General features: G+C 38.2%; 1 protein-coding gene across 1 annotated transcript in view; it reads left to right on the forward strand.

The window, feature by feature from the left end:
• Positions 1-15,590: 15,590 nt before the first annotated feature.
• Positions 15,591-17,451, forward strand: part of Dkk2 (dickkopf WNT signaling pathway inhibitor 2) — a 97,375-nt gene continuing 95,514 nt past the window's right edge. The window contains exon 1 of the mRNA XM_027935540.2: positions 15,591-16,069. Within this exon, the coding sequence (XP_027791341.1) occupies positions 15,848-16,069 (222 nt within the window). The 5' untranslated portion in view covers positions 15,591-15,847. The remainder of the gene's footprint in view (positions 16,070-17,451) is intronic.

The following is a 17,451-nucleotide window of genomic DNA, read 5'->3' on the forward strand; positions in this document are numbered from 1 at the left end:
AATGCTTGTGCCCATGTATACCAACACAGACTATGTTTTGGTTTTTTTTATTCTTACGTAACTGTATAGTTAACTGGGAAAGAGTTGCAGGTGATTTTATTTATCCATATTGCTCTATCTCTATATTTTTACTAACATACTTGCCTATCCATGTATAATATATCTGTCTGCCTCACTTTATCTAGTAAGTTTCTTCTCTCCATCATTCATCTCCATCTCTTTCTGCTCATTTGCATATTGTCTAATCAAAGACAAATTTTTTCTCTCAGTTCACAAGACAGAAAATATTGCTCTTACAGTCTGAGTTTGTATCTTCTTCTATCAAGAACTCCCAAGACAACACTTTGTTTCACAAGCAATGCAAGAACTCATGGGCCTTGCTGGATTGAATTAAATGGGATACCAAATTCATCTACTGTGCTCAGGAAGACAGATGGCATTGTATGAAAATAACCAACCAAATCCTTACCCTGCAGTCACAAGAAACAGATGACGGGAAGTTCTCAAAGAAATAGTTTCTCTGGGATAGAGATGGGGATATGCACTTCTTGGGTATTCAATTCAGTTAAATGTCTACTTATTAGTAAGCCTCCTCTTTTAAAGACTCAATTTAGGGATAAAACCTGCCTCTCAAAGATGGTCTCTAGCTTCTGGGCTCATATTATCATTATCCATTTTCCTCTATATAGAGTACTGCCTTGTGATCTGAACCAATTAAAATACCTAACTAGTGATGAACTGGAAATGTTCACATGACCCAGCTTCAACAGTTACCAACTCATAACCTACCTCGTTGACCTATGCTCTAATTCACTTATTCCTCCCCTGAACTGAACCCATTTATTTAAGATCCATGCATTACAATCATTTAATACATCTCCTGTCTTTGAATTTACAAGTTTCCTCCTCTGAACACCCTTTTTCCTTGTGGTTTGTTATTGTTATTGCTGCTGCTGTTCATAAAAACTGGGTCATTTGCTATATAGTTTCTCACTATAGGATTTGACTGGTTCCATCCCCATAGTGAAACACATCAATCACATTCACCTGTATATCTGAAATTGGGTACTTCAATCTGGAGGACTGATGAGATTTAAGTTAAATTCTATGACAAGGCTGTATGAAAGGTGGTTATGTGACCTACTTGAATGAAGCAACCCATAACAGTTGGCTTTCATAGTTTCGGTAGCATTATCAAACACTGGTGATGTGATGATGACCTAGATTCCACAAATCCTTAGCGACTGCAATGTGATAATAGTCTATCATTTATTTTCATGTATGGAAATACCTGAAATTTGAGCAAAGAATTTTCTATAGAAGGAAAACTTCTCAACAATTTATTTGGTATTCTGAGGAATCGTGAAAATAGAAAAGATAGGATAGATACTTACTTTTCAAAAAGAGAGGACAGATGCTTACTTTTCACTCTTTTTTTTTTTAATTTTTTATTGTTGGCTGTTCAAAACATTACATAGTTCTTGATATATCATATTTCACACTTTGATTCAATTGGGTTATGAGCTCCCATTTTTACCCCATATACAGATTGCAGAATCACATCAGTTACACATCCATTGATTTACATATTGCCATACTAGTGTCTGTTGTGTTCTGCTGCCTTTCCTATCCTCTACTATCCCCCCTCCAATTATCTGGTTACTTTGTATCCTCCAGAGGTGATGGATGATCTGTAAATATTATGATTAATGATGGTCCAACCACATTTTATCAGTTTTAATACATTGCAGTTTTCATCCAATTACTGCTTAATTTCTCAGTGTAGACTCTACGTTGGCTCCTAGATCTTGACATGATTTCAGTTGTCTTTTATAATTTCCTTGCTCTCAATCTTATCAAGATGATAGATCAATTTTGTACATTTCTCATCTCAGACATGCAGTAAGCCTTTTCTCAAAAAAAAAGCCCTGGAATTTTTAGCAGGAAGTTTAGAGTAATAAAAAATGTAAGTGCTGGTATACATGGCTTGTTTTTATTTAGCCTCCTAAAGCTTACATCTGTCCCTTCTTTTTCCAGTACCCCAAATTCAAGTCTCTGACTGCACAAATGTAATTACTATCCCATAGAAGCTACAGAACAACGCAACCCTACCTCTTAGAATATGATTATTGAAAATAGTTTAATAATGAAAAATTATTTCATAGTTACATAAAATATTAATATGACTACAAAGACAACTCTTAGGAAATAAGTCTAGTTTATATCCATGTTCCCTTTGAGTTTTGTGGTTTATAGCAAAGACATATACAGCTATGTTAATATATATTCCAACATACTCTTTCCTAGATACATGATAGCATACATATTTGTTTTATACATGTTTTCTTTCTTCCTTCCTTCCTTCCTTCCTTCCTTCCTTCCTTCCTTCCTTCCTTCCTTCCTTCCTTCCTTCCTTCCTTCCTTCCTTCTTTCTCTCTCTCTCTCTCTCTCTCTCTCTCTCCCCCCCCCTCTCTTTCTATCTTTCTTTTTCTTTTTTGTATTAAGGATTGAACCCAGGAATGTTTTGCTACTGAACTACATCATCAGCCTTTTTTTTTTTTTTTTTTTCCTTCGAGAAAGGGTCTTGCTAAATTGCTGAGGCTGACCTGGAACTTGGGATTCTCCTGCCCCAGTCTGCTGAGTCGCTGGGATTACAGGCATGTGCCATTGTTTTTATTTTTATTTTTACTTAGTGATATGTTTTGAAAGTCATGTAATAGTAATAGATAAAGATATTACTCATTTATTTTTATAGATGTAAAGTATTTCATTGTGTACTATGAATATGTCCTGAGTTTCTTCCACCATCAACATTTGTATTGTTTACAGTCCTTAGATATTACAAAATGTTACAATGAATACCCATGTGTCTATGTCTTTTCTTATTTTTACTAGTATATCTTGGAATAGATTCTTGAAAGTGTGATTACACTGATTTAAAGAGCAAATGCATGAGCAATATTGCTAGATAACCAAATTCCCCTCCATGTGAAGTGATGCCATTGTATATTGCCACCATGGGTGAGGGCACTTGCTTTTTGTAGCCTTGCTGCAGAGATATTGTCAAACTGTTGGATTTTTATAGTCAATAGGTAAGAAATGGTACTCTGGTATAATTTCAAATTTCATTAATTTTATATGACATTTTAAAATATATTTTTTAAATCTTTTTTTTGTCTAGACTTGCTACTAATATATCTAGGCTTTTTAAAATTTTTCTTGGACTTTTCCTTTTTCATTTTTAGAAGCTCTTTATATATTAGGGATATTCACCACTTGTCCCTGATATAAAATGAAATTTTTTTTTCTGTTTGTCATTAACCTTTTAACTTGACTTGGTGATTTTTGTCATGGGGAAAAAGTCATTTTTATAAAATCAAATATTCTAATCGTTTCCTTTACTTCTCCTGGATCTTAAGTCAAAAGTAAGAATGCCCTGTTAAGAAGGAATTCACTTTATAAAGAAATTCATCTGTTTTCTTTTTACCTTTTACACTGCTTCATTTCTGCTATATTTAAATTTTTATGTTTTTAGAATATAGTATTTGGAGTGTGAAGAAATGGATCCATTTGTAACTTTGCTCATATAAATTAATGCTTCTTATTAAAAACTCATCCTTCCTCCACAGTTACGTCTATCAGTTGCTTCTATCACATATATTAAATGATTATATGCAATTGACTCTATTTTGGAGTTTTCTATTGTATAATGTTTGTTTGTGTTATAGTTTGGAGGTTGAACATCCCCAAAGTTCTATGTATTAAAGGATGGGTCCCCAGTGTGGTGGTATTGAGAAGTGGTGAAACCTGTCAAAGGTGGGGCCTTGTGGGAGGCCTTTATATAATTGAGGACATCCCTTGAAGGGTACTATAGGATCCAGCCCTCCTTCTTCCTTTCTGTTGCTTTTTGGTTCATGATGTAAACAGTTTTGCTCTACCACATGCTCCCTAACATAGCTATCCAGCACTCTGCCTAGGGCCCAAAGGAACAAGGTCCCTAGATCATGGACTGAAACCTCCAAATCTGTGAACTAAATAAACCTTTGCTTTTACCAGTTAATTATGTCGTGTATTTGTTATAGTACAGGAATCTGGCTGATACAGTCTGTGTGTGTGTTTATGGACCAATAACAAATAAACCTCTTTCTCAGAAGGCTTGAATTTCTGGTAGGTATGTCTCTATCCTTCCAAATTGTATTCTTTTTATTTAGAATTTCCTTGATTGTACTTTGTTACTTTCCCAAAAGATATTGATGCAATATAATACATTTTATAAATAAAATTTCCCAGGAATTTCAGGAAAAAGAAACCTGTTGCATTTTGTGAAACTGTATCAAATTACAGATACATTAACTCAGGGATAATGGACATCTTTGTGATTTTAATTCTTCTACTCCATGAACATAACTTTCTATTTGCTTATTTTTATAGTCTTCATCATTCATAAGTAGTACAGTTATTTTTGTGTTGATTTCTTTTATGCTTCAGGTTATGTTTATTATGTTATTAAATTTTGGAGATTGACAAGAAGTCTTATCTTCTATTGTAACTTCTACATGTTTTTTTTCTTTTATGAAAGGACTATTAATATTAAATATTTAGTATTCAAAACTCTTTTTTAGTAAGTTTGTTTTTGGTGTTTTCCAGATATGTACTTATGTCATCTACAATAAAAGTAATTTTATTTATGCTTACTAATTTTTATGGCCATAATTAAGTTTTCTAGTTTAATTCAATGTTACCTCTAACGTTAGTTCTCACATTAGTGGAGATGGCGGGCCTCCTTGACTTACTTCTGACTTTCTCATTTAAACATCAAGTGAATCTCTATTAAGTAACAATTGTAACTTTTATAATGAGGCATATATCCATGTATACATATACATAAATCCTCATTTTATTGAGTAATTTTAATATGAATGATATCATTGAATGTATCTGAACACTTTCTCAGCACCTATGGAAATATTCATGTAACTTTTTTCCTTAGTTCTATTATACTAGTGGCACATACTTATGGATTTCTTAAATTTACATTTCTAAATAAATCTCCTTAGTCATGGTGTACTGTTTAAGAGGGCTATTGGATTTACTTTATTACTATTTTCCTTACAATTGCATCACATCAATATTCACAAGAAAACTGGTCTCTTTACTCTCTCTTTCCCACATAATTTATTACTTCATATAGTAATTATGTAATATCATGTTTCTCTCTGAAGGCCATCATGTAGTCTTTGTCCTACAGGTAATTGCATATTAAATACCAATACTTTTTTCAATGTTTCTCCAGTCACTGTGATTGTCTTAATTATGTTTCCTGGTAAATTTCTAATGAAGGGCTTATGTGATAGTATTCTTTGTCATACATTCAAAAACCATTTTATTTGGAAACTTGTACATGAAGATCAGTTTAGCTGAATTCAAAACCCTTGGTTCGCACTTTCTTTCTTTGAATATATTAAATATGTTACTTGTCTTCTGATAAAAAAATAGATATTGAAATATCACTTGTAGGTGGTTGAATCTTTCTCCCCCCTACCCAGAGGATTTTCTTTATGAAATTTAATATTTTAACTACAGTAGGTTATGACATTGGATTTATTTTAACCTGTGAAAGTTTCTAATATGTAATTTCGAGTCTTTCTGTTTGTGTAATTTTAGGAAAAACTTTTAAATCTTGTTTTTAGTTTGTTTTGTTCTATTGCTTGGGTATCTTATTTGGGCAAAGCTATTATAACTGTGTTGTATCTTCCTTTTCGTTCATACTTATTATTTTTCTTAAGCTTTAAAAAAAATCTCTTTCTTTTCATTATTTATTTCCAACTTTTCTAATTTTATTCCTTTGCATCTTATAGTTCCCTGAAAGCATTCTATGTTGCTTTTTTGTTCTTTCCAGTTTAATCTTCATTTTTTGTAAAAGCTTTTTGTGTGACATCCCCTTTCAAATCTTTGTTTTTTAGAAACATACCATTAGAACTTTTCTAAGTTTGATTTATGATGCTTGTTCATAGCTCTAATATTTTTCTTAATTTTTTTAGAGTATTCTGAAACATTAAGTTGCTGGTTTGGAGTGTTTTCTGGGCATCTGGTCTGTCTTGCCTCTAGTGATGCCATTCTAGTCCTTATTCCGCTTTTGCTCATATTAAATTTATACAGGATTGGGCCACAGTCCTCTCTGATTGCCTACTTTTAAGTCAAATAAGTTATCTTTGCTCTTTGGCATAAAAGGCAAAGAGGGTTGGGACAGAACAACTTTTCTAGTTCTATGTCTCTTGGCATTTCCTCTTATATTGTTCTTATGAATTGGTTTTTAACACGGTCTCTTGTTTTTGAGCTCTGCTTCCTCCCCCTGCTCAATTTTATGTAGAGTTTGTTTCTCTTTTCCCCTGTTGTCCCTAGTCTGCTCATTTGGATTCTATTCCCAACAATCTCTCCACACTGAGGGGCTTTGCTCCTTGATTTAGGGCCCACAGGAAACATTTCCTCCTGCATTCTACTATTCTCATCTTAGTAGTATGATTTCCACTGTGGACCTGTTAGAGAGCTGAGGAATCTCTTCTTAGAATCCCATGACTTTCCTTCAAACTCCTTCTTTCACAGAAATGGATACAAGTAGATCTCAAGGTGAGTGATTTCATTCCTTCATCTTCTTACCTAATCTTATCAGGATGTCTCTCTGTGTTGTTGTTTTTGGTTTTGTTGTCTTCAGGTCTTTTATTCTGAATTTATGTGGCCCCATAGGAATTAGAAAAACTATGCCATCAGGAGTTTCCAGCTTCTCCTTTCAGATTTTTATTGATACAATATTTTTAAAACCAGCAGCTCCTCCTGTTACACCCCTCCTGCCTGCTTGCTTACTCAGGGTTGGGCTGCTTAAATTGATGGTTCTTCATAAAGAGGTAAAGACAGGATGAAGCGAGTCTGGATAGAAACAGCTCATTGAAGTAGATTTTGAAAGAACTAGAACAAAAAGATACAAACACTTTAGGGTGATAGATAGTTCTAATGGGTATAAGTACTGAAGGTCCTTGGATTTTGTTGCATTATTTCCAGGTGGCTAGAAGAAGTCAGATACTAAGGTAATAGTAAGTGAGACTAAGTAGGTGTTCATTTCCAGAGCATCCTGCACATTCACTGAACTATTTGCAACATCATATACCTAACTTAGCTTTTGGATAGTTTGGAAGAGTTTTTACAATGCCAGATAACCAATGCCTGCATAGATCTGACAACACAAGTTGACTTCTTATCTATAGTTGGATACAGGAAAAACTTACGAATTAAATGAAAGAAAGATAAAGAATATATTTGGAATATTTTATTTGAGGATTATTGCAGCCTTTTCATGGGAGGAATAGGTGAATTTATTCACTGGTTCTCCGATAACTCTGGTACAGAAATGACCTTTAAACATTGTTCTCCAGAAAAATTACTTTGTAATCATCTCCAAGTCCAGCTCTTCATCTTTCTTACCAAAGCAAGTATGCATTACTGTTCTCAGATACTTGGACCTTTTCTAGTATTATAGACTACTAATAACTATATTAGATCACTGATTATTTTTAAACCCATTACTAATATTTAACAGGAACTCTTGTCAAAGAATAATACCATGATGGGTCATAATTACTATTTCCCACATATATGGATTTACTTAGTTAGAGGCATTACTGAGACTGAGTTCCTTAAAGGCATTCTAGCAGTAAATGGCCACTGAAGCAGAAAATCAGATGACCATGCCCTATTTATAAGTAAGTGACAGATATTGTATAAATTAAAATTAGCAGTCTTAAGCTGTGTTTATACTTGGCTTAAGAGAATAAAGAGTGTTGGAGTGTAACAAATATAACTTTTGTTTGGACTTTCCTTCTGTGGCCTTCTTAAATAAATAACCTCCTAATTTATGTTGACATGTAAGAGGAAAATTAGGTAATTCAGTGATTTTCAAACTGGTACTCAGAAGATCCTAACTGCATTTTACCTTTTGATTCTAGAAAAGTTCCCACTTTACATATCCCTGGTCCAATTCTACCTAGCACTAGAGGAGTGAAAAAAAATATATTCAAGATTATGAAACAAAATGTAGTTATCAAACCGAGTAATTTTATTATATGCTAAGATCATTATTTATACAATTTGAAATATGAAATGCAAATTGACCAGATTTAACAATATCAGTTTCTTGTTAATGAAAAAATACAACATTAGTATTGAAGAACAAGGCTAACACAATTTTAGCTGTAACATGTAAACAGTGGTAATTTTCTAGAAGATTTTTGATCTATGGCATATACAAACCTGCACATATATTCTCAACACTAATAACCAAAATGCATTTTATGGATTTCAGGATGAACAACAATAAAAAAAATGAAATTTGAGCTTATTCCAACACAGATTTCTTGATAATTTAAAGACTAAGTGGTCAAGAGTACATATATTAAAAAATGATTTCATGAGCAGTTTCAGTGAAATTAGATATTCCCACTGCTTTCATACATTTAGCACTGTCTTGAATTAATTAAAGGTACTGTGATTCCAAGTGACTATTAATTTACTGAGTAAATTGAACAAATCAAATTAAATAAATGGACAAATTAAGTTAGTAACAGAACAACTTGCTGATTGCTCCATCACTCCATTTTTGGTTGCTGCTTCTTTTTCCTTTGATCTACAATAATTTTATTTTTGTATCATGGACTCTTGTGGTTTATTGTTTCCATCTTTCATTAACTAGGTACTTTTTAAAAAATGTAGAAATGACCTTATCTCATTGGCAAATAGCACTTATTATTTGTTCTTTTTCAGGGCCCCAGTGGAATTCTGACAGCCACATTCAGACTCTGTTAGCTGAGTTCAAATTTAGCCATAAGTCACATAGAGAGGGAAGGTGTGTGGGGACAAGTGAGTGGAGTATTGCATACGTGGCATATGTGAAGGGCGCCTGAGTGGCAAACCACCCGCCTCGTGGTAGGCCCGTGAGCTGCAAACCACTTACCCATAGGCGCAGCCCTGGGCATGAGGCCACATGTTATAGTCCCTGCATTTGCTCCAGGGCCCACTCCTCCACTGGTCACTGCAAGGACAGATGGCAAGAAATTGTATTGGCGGCTGCCTATATAATCTGCTTAGTTACTGCCTGTGTATGTAGACATGGTAACTACTTCCTGCTTGGTCTCTGGAGGTCTTGATTAGCTACTCCACAGCCACACTCTCCTCTACCCTCCTCGCTGGATGAGAGAGGGCCCACGCAGTGGTGAGAGAGTTAATATTGTTAACATTCACCCAGAAGTTAAATGGTAATAGGAAAAAATTAAATAATTAATTTAGGTAGATATATAACATAGTTCCCTTGTTAAGTTTAGGAACTGGCAAACTGCCATATGGAAATGTCTTTTGTATGTAAATGTTACTTCCCCCCAAATGTTTTAATATGTACTCTGTCTATAAATCCATCTATTAGATGCTAAATTGCATCTCCCACCTCCCAAACTTATATGTGAAGCACTAACTCCCAGTACTTCAGAATGTAACCATATTTGGACATAAACTTTTTAAGAAGTAATTTAATTAAAATGAGGTTCCCTTTACTACCAAATGGGCTCTCAGTATGCTGCCCAGGCTGGTCTCCAACTCCTGAACTTAAGCGATCCCCTCACCTCAGCCTCCCAAACACTGGGACTACAGGTGTGCGCCATCAAACCTGGAAAAATCCATTGTGTCTGGGTGTCCTTATAAGAAGAAGAAATTTAGACACAGACTGAGGGACGTACGACCATGTGAGAATGTAGTGACGAGACAGCAACCTAAACCAAGCAGAGAGTCCTCAGAAGAAACCAAAGCTGCTAATCTTATTGTGGACGGCTAACCTGTGTAATGGTGGAAAAATAAAATTCTATTGTTTAAACCACTAAGTCAGTGATGGCAGTGCTTTGTCATGGAAGCTGTAGAAACTGAACGGAGCATTCTTAGAGCAAATGACCTCCTTAGATTCTTTGCTAAGTGATCATTTAGTTCTCTGATGTGTACCACACTAGAAAAGCTGCAATACATGTATTTATTTATCATATTATTTTATGTTATTTGCAGCCCATTACCAAGTCACTTTTCTTAGTTTCTTCAGAAGAATCAGCTTTGGTTCCTGGGGTGAGGACCCCAACACCTCAGTATCTTCTGATGGCTCCCTTCCCTCCTGTGCGTTTTACACGTTGCCATACTGGGTTTCTCTTGCCATAAATGGGGACTTACCATGTTGCAAGCTACTCTTTGCTCAGTAGTATTTTAACATTGGATTGTGTACGTATCATTTTAAAGGTATGAGTTATAGGGTACAAATAAGAAATAATACGGATAAACTATTTAACAATCCTGGCAGTACAATAGTAAACATTCAAGATATTTGGTTATTGCCATTATTTTTATTATTGCTATGTATTACAAACCAGTTACCTATAAAATTCCTTAGGTTGATTGAAATTTATTATCTTGACTTTTTCATATCCCAAACTGTTTTGAGCTTAGGTATTATAACTCCTATTGCTAGAGTATCAAAAAGTCAAATCCATTATAAATAATCTTCCAAAGATATATTAAACACATTTTATATTTTCTGTTACCAAGCCCAGTTAAACTTTCACACAGATTTTGAGTCACCATTTGAGAGTCTATTATTTTTTGAAAATAGTTTTTCCATATGTATGACAATTTATTTTATTTGTGGTGTGAGTATAGTTTTTTTCCATATTCATTAGTCATGGATTCAGACCAATCAATAACAATTATTGTATCATGATTGGATTAGCTACCCTAAGTCTTCCTATTTTTAAATATTTTTAGATATTCCTCACTTCAAATGAGCCCAATCATTTCTGACTGAATTAAATTGCAACATTTTGAATAGTTTCCCCTTTTGAGTAATGTTTGTTTTGGAAATATTTGTAATAACAACAACAGGGTAAAAATCAATCCATCCTGTTGTTGGCAGGTTGAGGGTTTAGAGTATCATACTCAACTCACTGTGGTTTCCAAATCCGAGCAATTAATCGTTGATTAAAACCAACTAATCAACCAATATGATCCCCCCTCAAATAACAACAGTAACAAAAATGGGCATTTAAAACTTAAAATTTAAAAAGAACATTAAAAAAAAAGTTAAGGTTGCTGTATCCCTCTCCTCTAAGGTCTTATCAAAGACTATGGCTTTCAGCATTTTTGTGTGAATTCTAAAAAATCCAGGAGATCTCATCTTGTAACTGAAACATAAGAAATAAACATACTTCCTTTTCATGTCCAAGTGTTATTCGGTACTTGAGTATTATTTCCAAAGGTGAACCTGCCAGAACTCAACAGGGAAAATAAATGGATCACAGAGAAAGAGATACAAAACATAGAACCCATAGAAATCATGTCTCATTAAGGGAAGGTTTTGGTGTTGAATGCAGTCACTTACATGCACAAGAATCATGAAAAGTTCATCAACGTCTGTTTCAGTTTATATATTTTACATTTTTGTTAATTCTGTTCAGGCTATAGATGAAAGATATTCTCCAATAAGTTTCTTTCATTTGGGTTTCAGGTAAAGTAATGGGAAAATGACTAATTTTTCAAGGTTCAAAAATAATTTACTGAGCAATTATTATGTTTCTGATTAATTTACTATGAAATCCCATGAACCATTTCACTTTTTAATGTTTGTTTCAAGCACACCTGGTGACACAAATATAAGCAATGAGAATTATTCTCTTCAGCTGGTCCTGTTGTCCATAAGATAGGCAGGAGACAGTTAAGAGGAACTAAGACAGGGAGCAAATATGAGATATAATTTTTCATATCTGATATGGAAATTTTTCCCATCAAGAAACACAAAAGATTTATAAGGTAACAGTAATAGTGTGCCTCTATTAAAAAAATGTAATTGAAAGCAACACAGGCTACTGGTTCTCTTTAGGCAGGAGAAGAAACACAGAACTCCTATGAGATAAGATCCACAGTGTGAATACTACTAGACTATGGGACCAGGCAGTTTGGTTTGCTACAGATAGGGGGAACTCACATAACCTTATTTTCCAGATCCTTAACTATCAAGATCTATCCATAGATCTATCCACATCATGGAGGATTCTGTGTGTGCAAATTGATTTGGGGTCCTATAGAACTTATCAGATAGTAGTTTCTCTTCCTAAGTTTGCCCCAGTATAACATTTCTGTTCTTACTGACCTAAGCGACCATGCATGGGTCATTTCTTTGGTTTGATCTCCAATGTAGAAGCATTGTTTCTATGCACACTATCAAAATGTACATATAAATTCTGAAATATGCTTCTGGGAACATCTTTAATCTTTTCATTTCCATAGTATCAAGAATTTGAGCTACTTGGAAAGCTGCAATTATCAAAAAAAGATTGAACTCAGTGTCAAAATTCAGTATTGGATGAGAATAGAGGAAAGATCTAAACAACAAGTTCTGAGAGATCCTAGAGGCAAATATCAGTGAGTTAAGGCCTTGACCACGAGCTTATGCCTGGCCAGAACTAAGGCCTCCACCCCACACCTGCATCTCAGAACCCCACGCTTAATAAAATGTGAAGTGAATGCATGAACAACTGCTAAATAGACCATTGTAGGAAGTACTTATTCAGAGAGAGAGATGGTAGGAAGAAAAATAGTAAGAAGTAGTAAACAAGATTAAAATGACAAAATGTGCATTTAACTTACCTTTGGAGTTGGTTATTCAGAAGGAAACCAGGCTTATGAAACACCCACTGAGAAAGTTGTGGCTTTTCTTTGGAACCAGATTGACCCCACAGAGAAACAGAAAGAAGAGGAAATGTTCAGTCAAAGACCAAATATCCACGCAGCAGTTTCCTTCTGCCCAGGATAATGGTGTTTTTACTTGTATACATCTTGTTTTTATATATTTACTCTCTATGTTATTACCAATGACATAAAATTTAATTTTTCTCCAAATAAAATATAAAACTTGTGTCTTCCAACTCAGGGGAACACACAAGGGTGGGGGGAATGCATGGGATTATGACAGTAATCTAAAGGATTAGGTTTATTTGCAGTTAGTTGATTTTGTGTATGCATATCTACTTGTCTAGATGGGTTACGTGTGTTTGTGTCTGTCTGTCAAATAATTTTACAGAAAGCATTTGGGTCATGAACAAAATTAGTCATTACCTCTTTTTTAGTCTAAGGTGTAGTTGTATATGTTTTAACAATTGATTCCATATGTGTAGTTTTGTTTCACATGGGAGAATATTTGAGCAACTACATTTCATGCAAACTTTGATTTTAACTGTATTTATAAAAGCTGGCTTCAGAAGCTTGTAGGGTGTTGCATAGGTGTCTTGAGAAAATCTTTTTATACTGATAAGTTCTTGAGTCAATGCTGTACTTGATATTAATTTTTGTTTAGCAGTATTTACAAGAAGTTAGTCCTGTGTGTACCTGGAATATTATTTTGGTTGGAGGTAAAGAAAGAGGGAAGTGACAGAAATAGACAAACTATCTTCAAACTTTCTCTTCATTAATTTGAATTTTTCTTCAACAAGTTTTAATCCCTGTTTAGTTGTGTACTTAAAACAAAACAAAACAAACCAAAAACCTCACAACTTGCTGTAAATGAACAATTGATTACAGGGTTTGGTGGCAGGTCAGGAAGAGAAACATGTATAATCGGAGCTGTCTGGGACAGATCAACACTAAAAAGCTCACTTTAGGTTTTTAGCAGTGTTTGGTGAAAAATAAAGGAGTCACTTACCTTTTCACTGAGTGACTTGTTACATTCGTGTTCCTAAATACGCTGGTGCTTGCCAGAATCAGTTGTTAAAGTTAGGTCTGAAAATTCTAAAGGGAAAGTTGTTAGAATCCTGTCCTCCCTTGCTAGCCATCACCAACACCAAGTGGTGGCTCAATCCCTCGATTTTTCTGCTCCAGGACATTCTGCGAAGGAGAAATGCAACCACTTTTGAACAACCCCCTGCATCACTTTGGAAACCTTGACAATTGCTAATCAAAGCTCACCAGCAGTTTCCAGGACAGCTAGTCTCATAGCGTTCCCCCGCCGGTCTCACTGCTGCCACTGGCGCCCCCAAGCGCCTGGCGCCTGCGTTTACTACCTTCCACCTTGGAAGAAGGGAACTGCAACTGGGGAGCCTCAAGGATGGACCGCAAAGACTGCCCTTAGAATTTCCCAGGGGGCAGGAGATACAAAACAGAGGAAGTCAGAACCCCAGAGTCCCCACCTTACCACCGCGTCCATTCCTGCCTGGGATTTCCTCTTTGCAAAGAGGGCAGTTACCAAGAACAGTGAAGATGCCCCTTCAAGCTGCGAAGTCCAATCTCTTGGAACATATCCCCTGGGCACCTCTTCCTCACAGTCCCTCAGATACACAGATACACTATGTGTGGTGGGGTTAGGCATGGATAAGGAGGAAACTGAAAAGACCAAACTCTTTGGAGCAGGAGAATTATCTTTCCCCTTCTGGTTCTCTCCTTCCCCATCCCCAAATCTCCCTCTGGATCCCTCGGGCACCTGCTAGCGCACCTATATGGCGCCAGCCCTATGCGCTCTTTGGGCGGGACAGATTAAAATCAAATTTGAGCGCACATAGAACACAATATTAACGCCCATAAGTTTGCTTCTTTAAAGTCTCTATACTGCTTTTCTAGCGCTCCTCGCCTAGTCAGAGACTGAGGATGTGTGGGAGTATAGTAAGGAAGGAGAGTGGCGGTCATGACACGTGGGGACAGCTTGCCCCTCTCCTTTAACACATTTGCCCTCCGCCTGTTTCCAAAGGCCCATCTACTCCTTGAAGCTGTGGTCAGTAATTGGGAGCCTCACATTCTTCTAGGGGTAAATTCTTTTTTTTCCCCCCAACTGTGGAAGAGGAATGGGAGGTTGAGGAGCGGGAGAACAAGTAGAGGAAGCCGCCAGAGGAGCTGCAGCAGTAGGGTGTAAGGAGGGCGGGGAGCGGGCGGGGGTGAGAGAAACGTTTTCACTCTTTGTCACTCTTGAATTGGGGGCGGAGGAAAAGCCCACTGTGGAAAGCTATAAAAAGCAAAGAGGGCGGGGGGAGAGGAGAGGAGAGGAGAGAGAGGGAGAGGGGAAGGGAGAGGGAGGGAGAAGAGGTAGGGAGAGAGAGGGAGCGCCCGAGTGCCAGAGTACTAGTCTGCGCGGAGCGCAAGTGGGCTCCCAGGGCATCGCAGTGTCGCTGCTCACAGGGGTGGTTACCCTGTGTGAACCAGAAGCAAGCGCCCCAGAGTGACTGTGAGATCGCGCGTGGGGGACGTCAGCTCCTCTCGGATCTCGAGGGTCCGGTCTGGAGGCGATTCTGATTCCCCGTTATACAGTCTGATAACCTGCAAAGTTTGAGACATTAAGAATAGGACAAAAGAGAAGAGAAACCCAGCGGAGACCAAAGGCGAAGAAACTGTTGCAGACCTGCTGCTCAGTTAAGAGAAGGACTGAACCGCGGAGATTTCGGAGTGAACTCTGAGGTGCAAAGCACGGACCAACCCCAGCGGTGCGATCCGCCGGGCTGGGTCTTCTAGCACCTTGAGTCACGCCTCCTTGGCGAGAAGGCGCCTCGCCTTTGATTGCTTGCAGTTACTGCAGAAACTTCCTGCCCTGGTGGAGACGCGGGTGTGGTGCTCGCTCCAGGCTTAAGGCGTGAGACTGAGTTCACTGGGTCTTTGGTCCCCGAACCAGGAAGGGTTGAGGGAACAGAGTCTTCGAGCCCTCTGCGCCCCACGTGACGGGTCCGGTGTTGGGCTCCTTCTTACCCCTTCATTCGCATCCCTCCGGGCTTTGCGCCTCCCCGGAACACCTCGCCGGGAGATGGCCGCGTTAATGCGGGGCAAGGATTCGTCCCGCTGCCTACTCCTACTGGCCGCGGTGCTGATGGTGGAGAGCTCACAGCTCGGCAGCTCGCGGACCAAACTCAACTCTATCAAGTCCTCTCTGGGCGGGGAGACGCCTGCCCAGGCCGCCAATCGATCTGCGGGCATATACCAAGGACTGGCTTTCGGCGGCAGTAAGAAGGGCAAAAACCTGGGGCAGGTAGGAAAATGCAAACACACTCTTGAGCCAGGGGAGATAGGGACCAGCGCTTTTGCGCGCGCTCCCTTTGCCTTTAAGCCTGGTAATAGTCGGAGCGCGACTTCAGGTGTGGCGCGCCCACCGCTGGGGAGGGTGTCCCCAAAGTTGCGTCTGCACTGGCACGGGTGTCTGGGTGTTTGTTGCTTGCATGGAGTGGGTGGGTTAGGGTTCCGCCTCACATTTGCTTCGGGATGTGGGCACCTATTAAGACCTAGTGCGTTCCAAGGGGATGCAGCTGATGAAGATATTATCTGTCCCATAGCAACTATTACGTGCTAGGCACTGTTTTAGGCGCTTTACATGTTCACTAGTTCAGTGTTCACAACTCAATACGACAGGCGCTGTTGCTTTTCTATTCCATAATGGAGTAATTGAGTCACTGAGAGATTAGTGATTTGCCCCAGGCGCACAGCTGGTGTAAGTGGCAGAGCAGAATTTCAGACTGGGCAGAGTCCAGATCCTGGGCCCCCATTACATGTTACGGTTTTAAGAGGGATTTACCTCTTTTCAGGTTCTCCTCTCCCAACCACTTTCTTCCTTCAAAGAAGTAAAGTCACTGGTAGAAAAAAGCTCCATAGATGCACTTTTCTCACTCCTGTAGAATTGTAAATAAATCAACCATGAAGAAGCAAAATGATGAGGTGCCAATGACAGAGTCCTAAGCGCCGGATAGAACAAGGAGACGTTTTGTGAGAGGGAACATCCTGCGGGCGATTGCGTCTCTGTGTCACACAGACAATTACCTTGACAAACAGTTACACAAATAGATACCTACAGAGCCGCAAGCGTGCACTGTGGGCACCAACTGTGGCCGGCGCACAGCGGCCAGGAGAGGGGGCTCTGTGGGTACTGAGAATCACAACAGCTCCACCTTCTGCTCCTTTTGTGGCAGGCCAAAATCAAAAGCCAGTTTGGCAAACAGCACACGCACCTCGCACAGCACGTGTCAGCCCCAGCGGTGACCCATGCCCAGTAGATCTTTGTTTCCTTGCTTCCTCAGAGGCGTCTGCAAATGTGGTTCTGAATGCAGAAAGTCCTCCGTCGCCTCTGCTTACAGCCCAGGCGGCAGGGTGAAGGATGACAGCCAGCCTGGTGCTGGTTGGTCCGCCAGGGAAACTCAAATCATAGCTTGGCCCCCTACTGCCCTCTCACGGGGACAGTTTTGTTAGTTTTGCAGTTTGAGAATGTTTCCCAGGTTTGAAAATGTCAAACATTTCGGCTATTTTCTCAAAGGATTGCAAGGTCTGTAATCACAGTCTTTCTCTCTTCCTTTCTTCTTTCCTTCCTTCCCTCCCTCCCTGCCTCCCATCTTCCTTCCTTCCTTCCTTTCTTTCTTATTTCGT

This window comes from Marmota flaviventris, chromosome 7 (genome assembly GCF_047511675.1).
Source record: "Marmota flaviventris isolate mMarFla1 chromosome 7, mMarFla1.hap1, whole genome shotgun sequence".
NCBI lineage: Eukaryota > Metazoa > Chordata > Mammalia > Rodentia > Sciuridae > Marmota > Marmota flaviventris.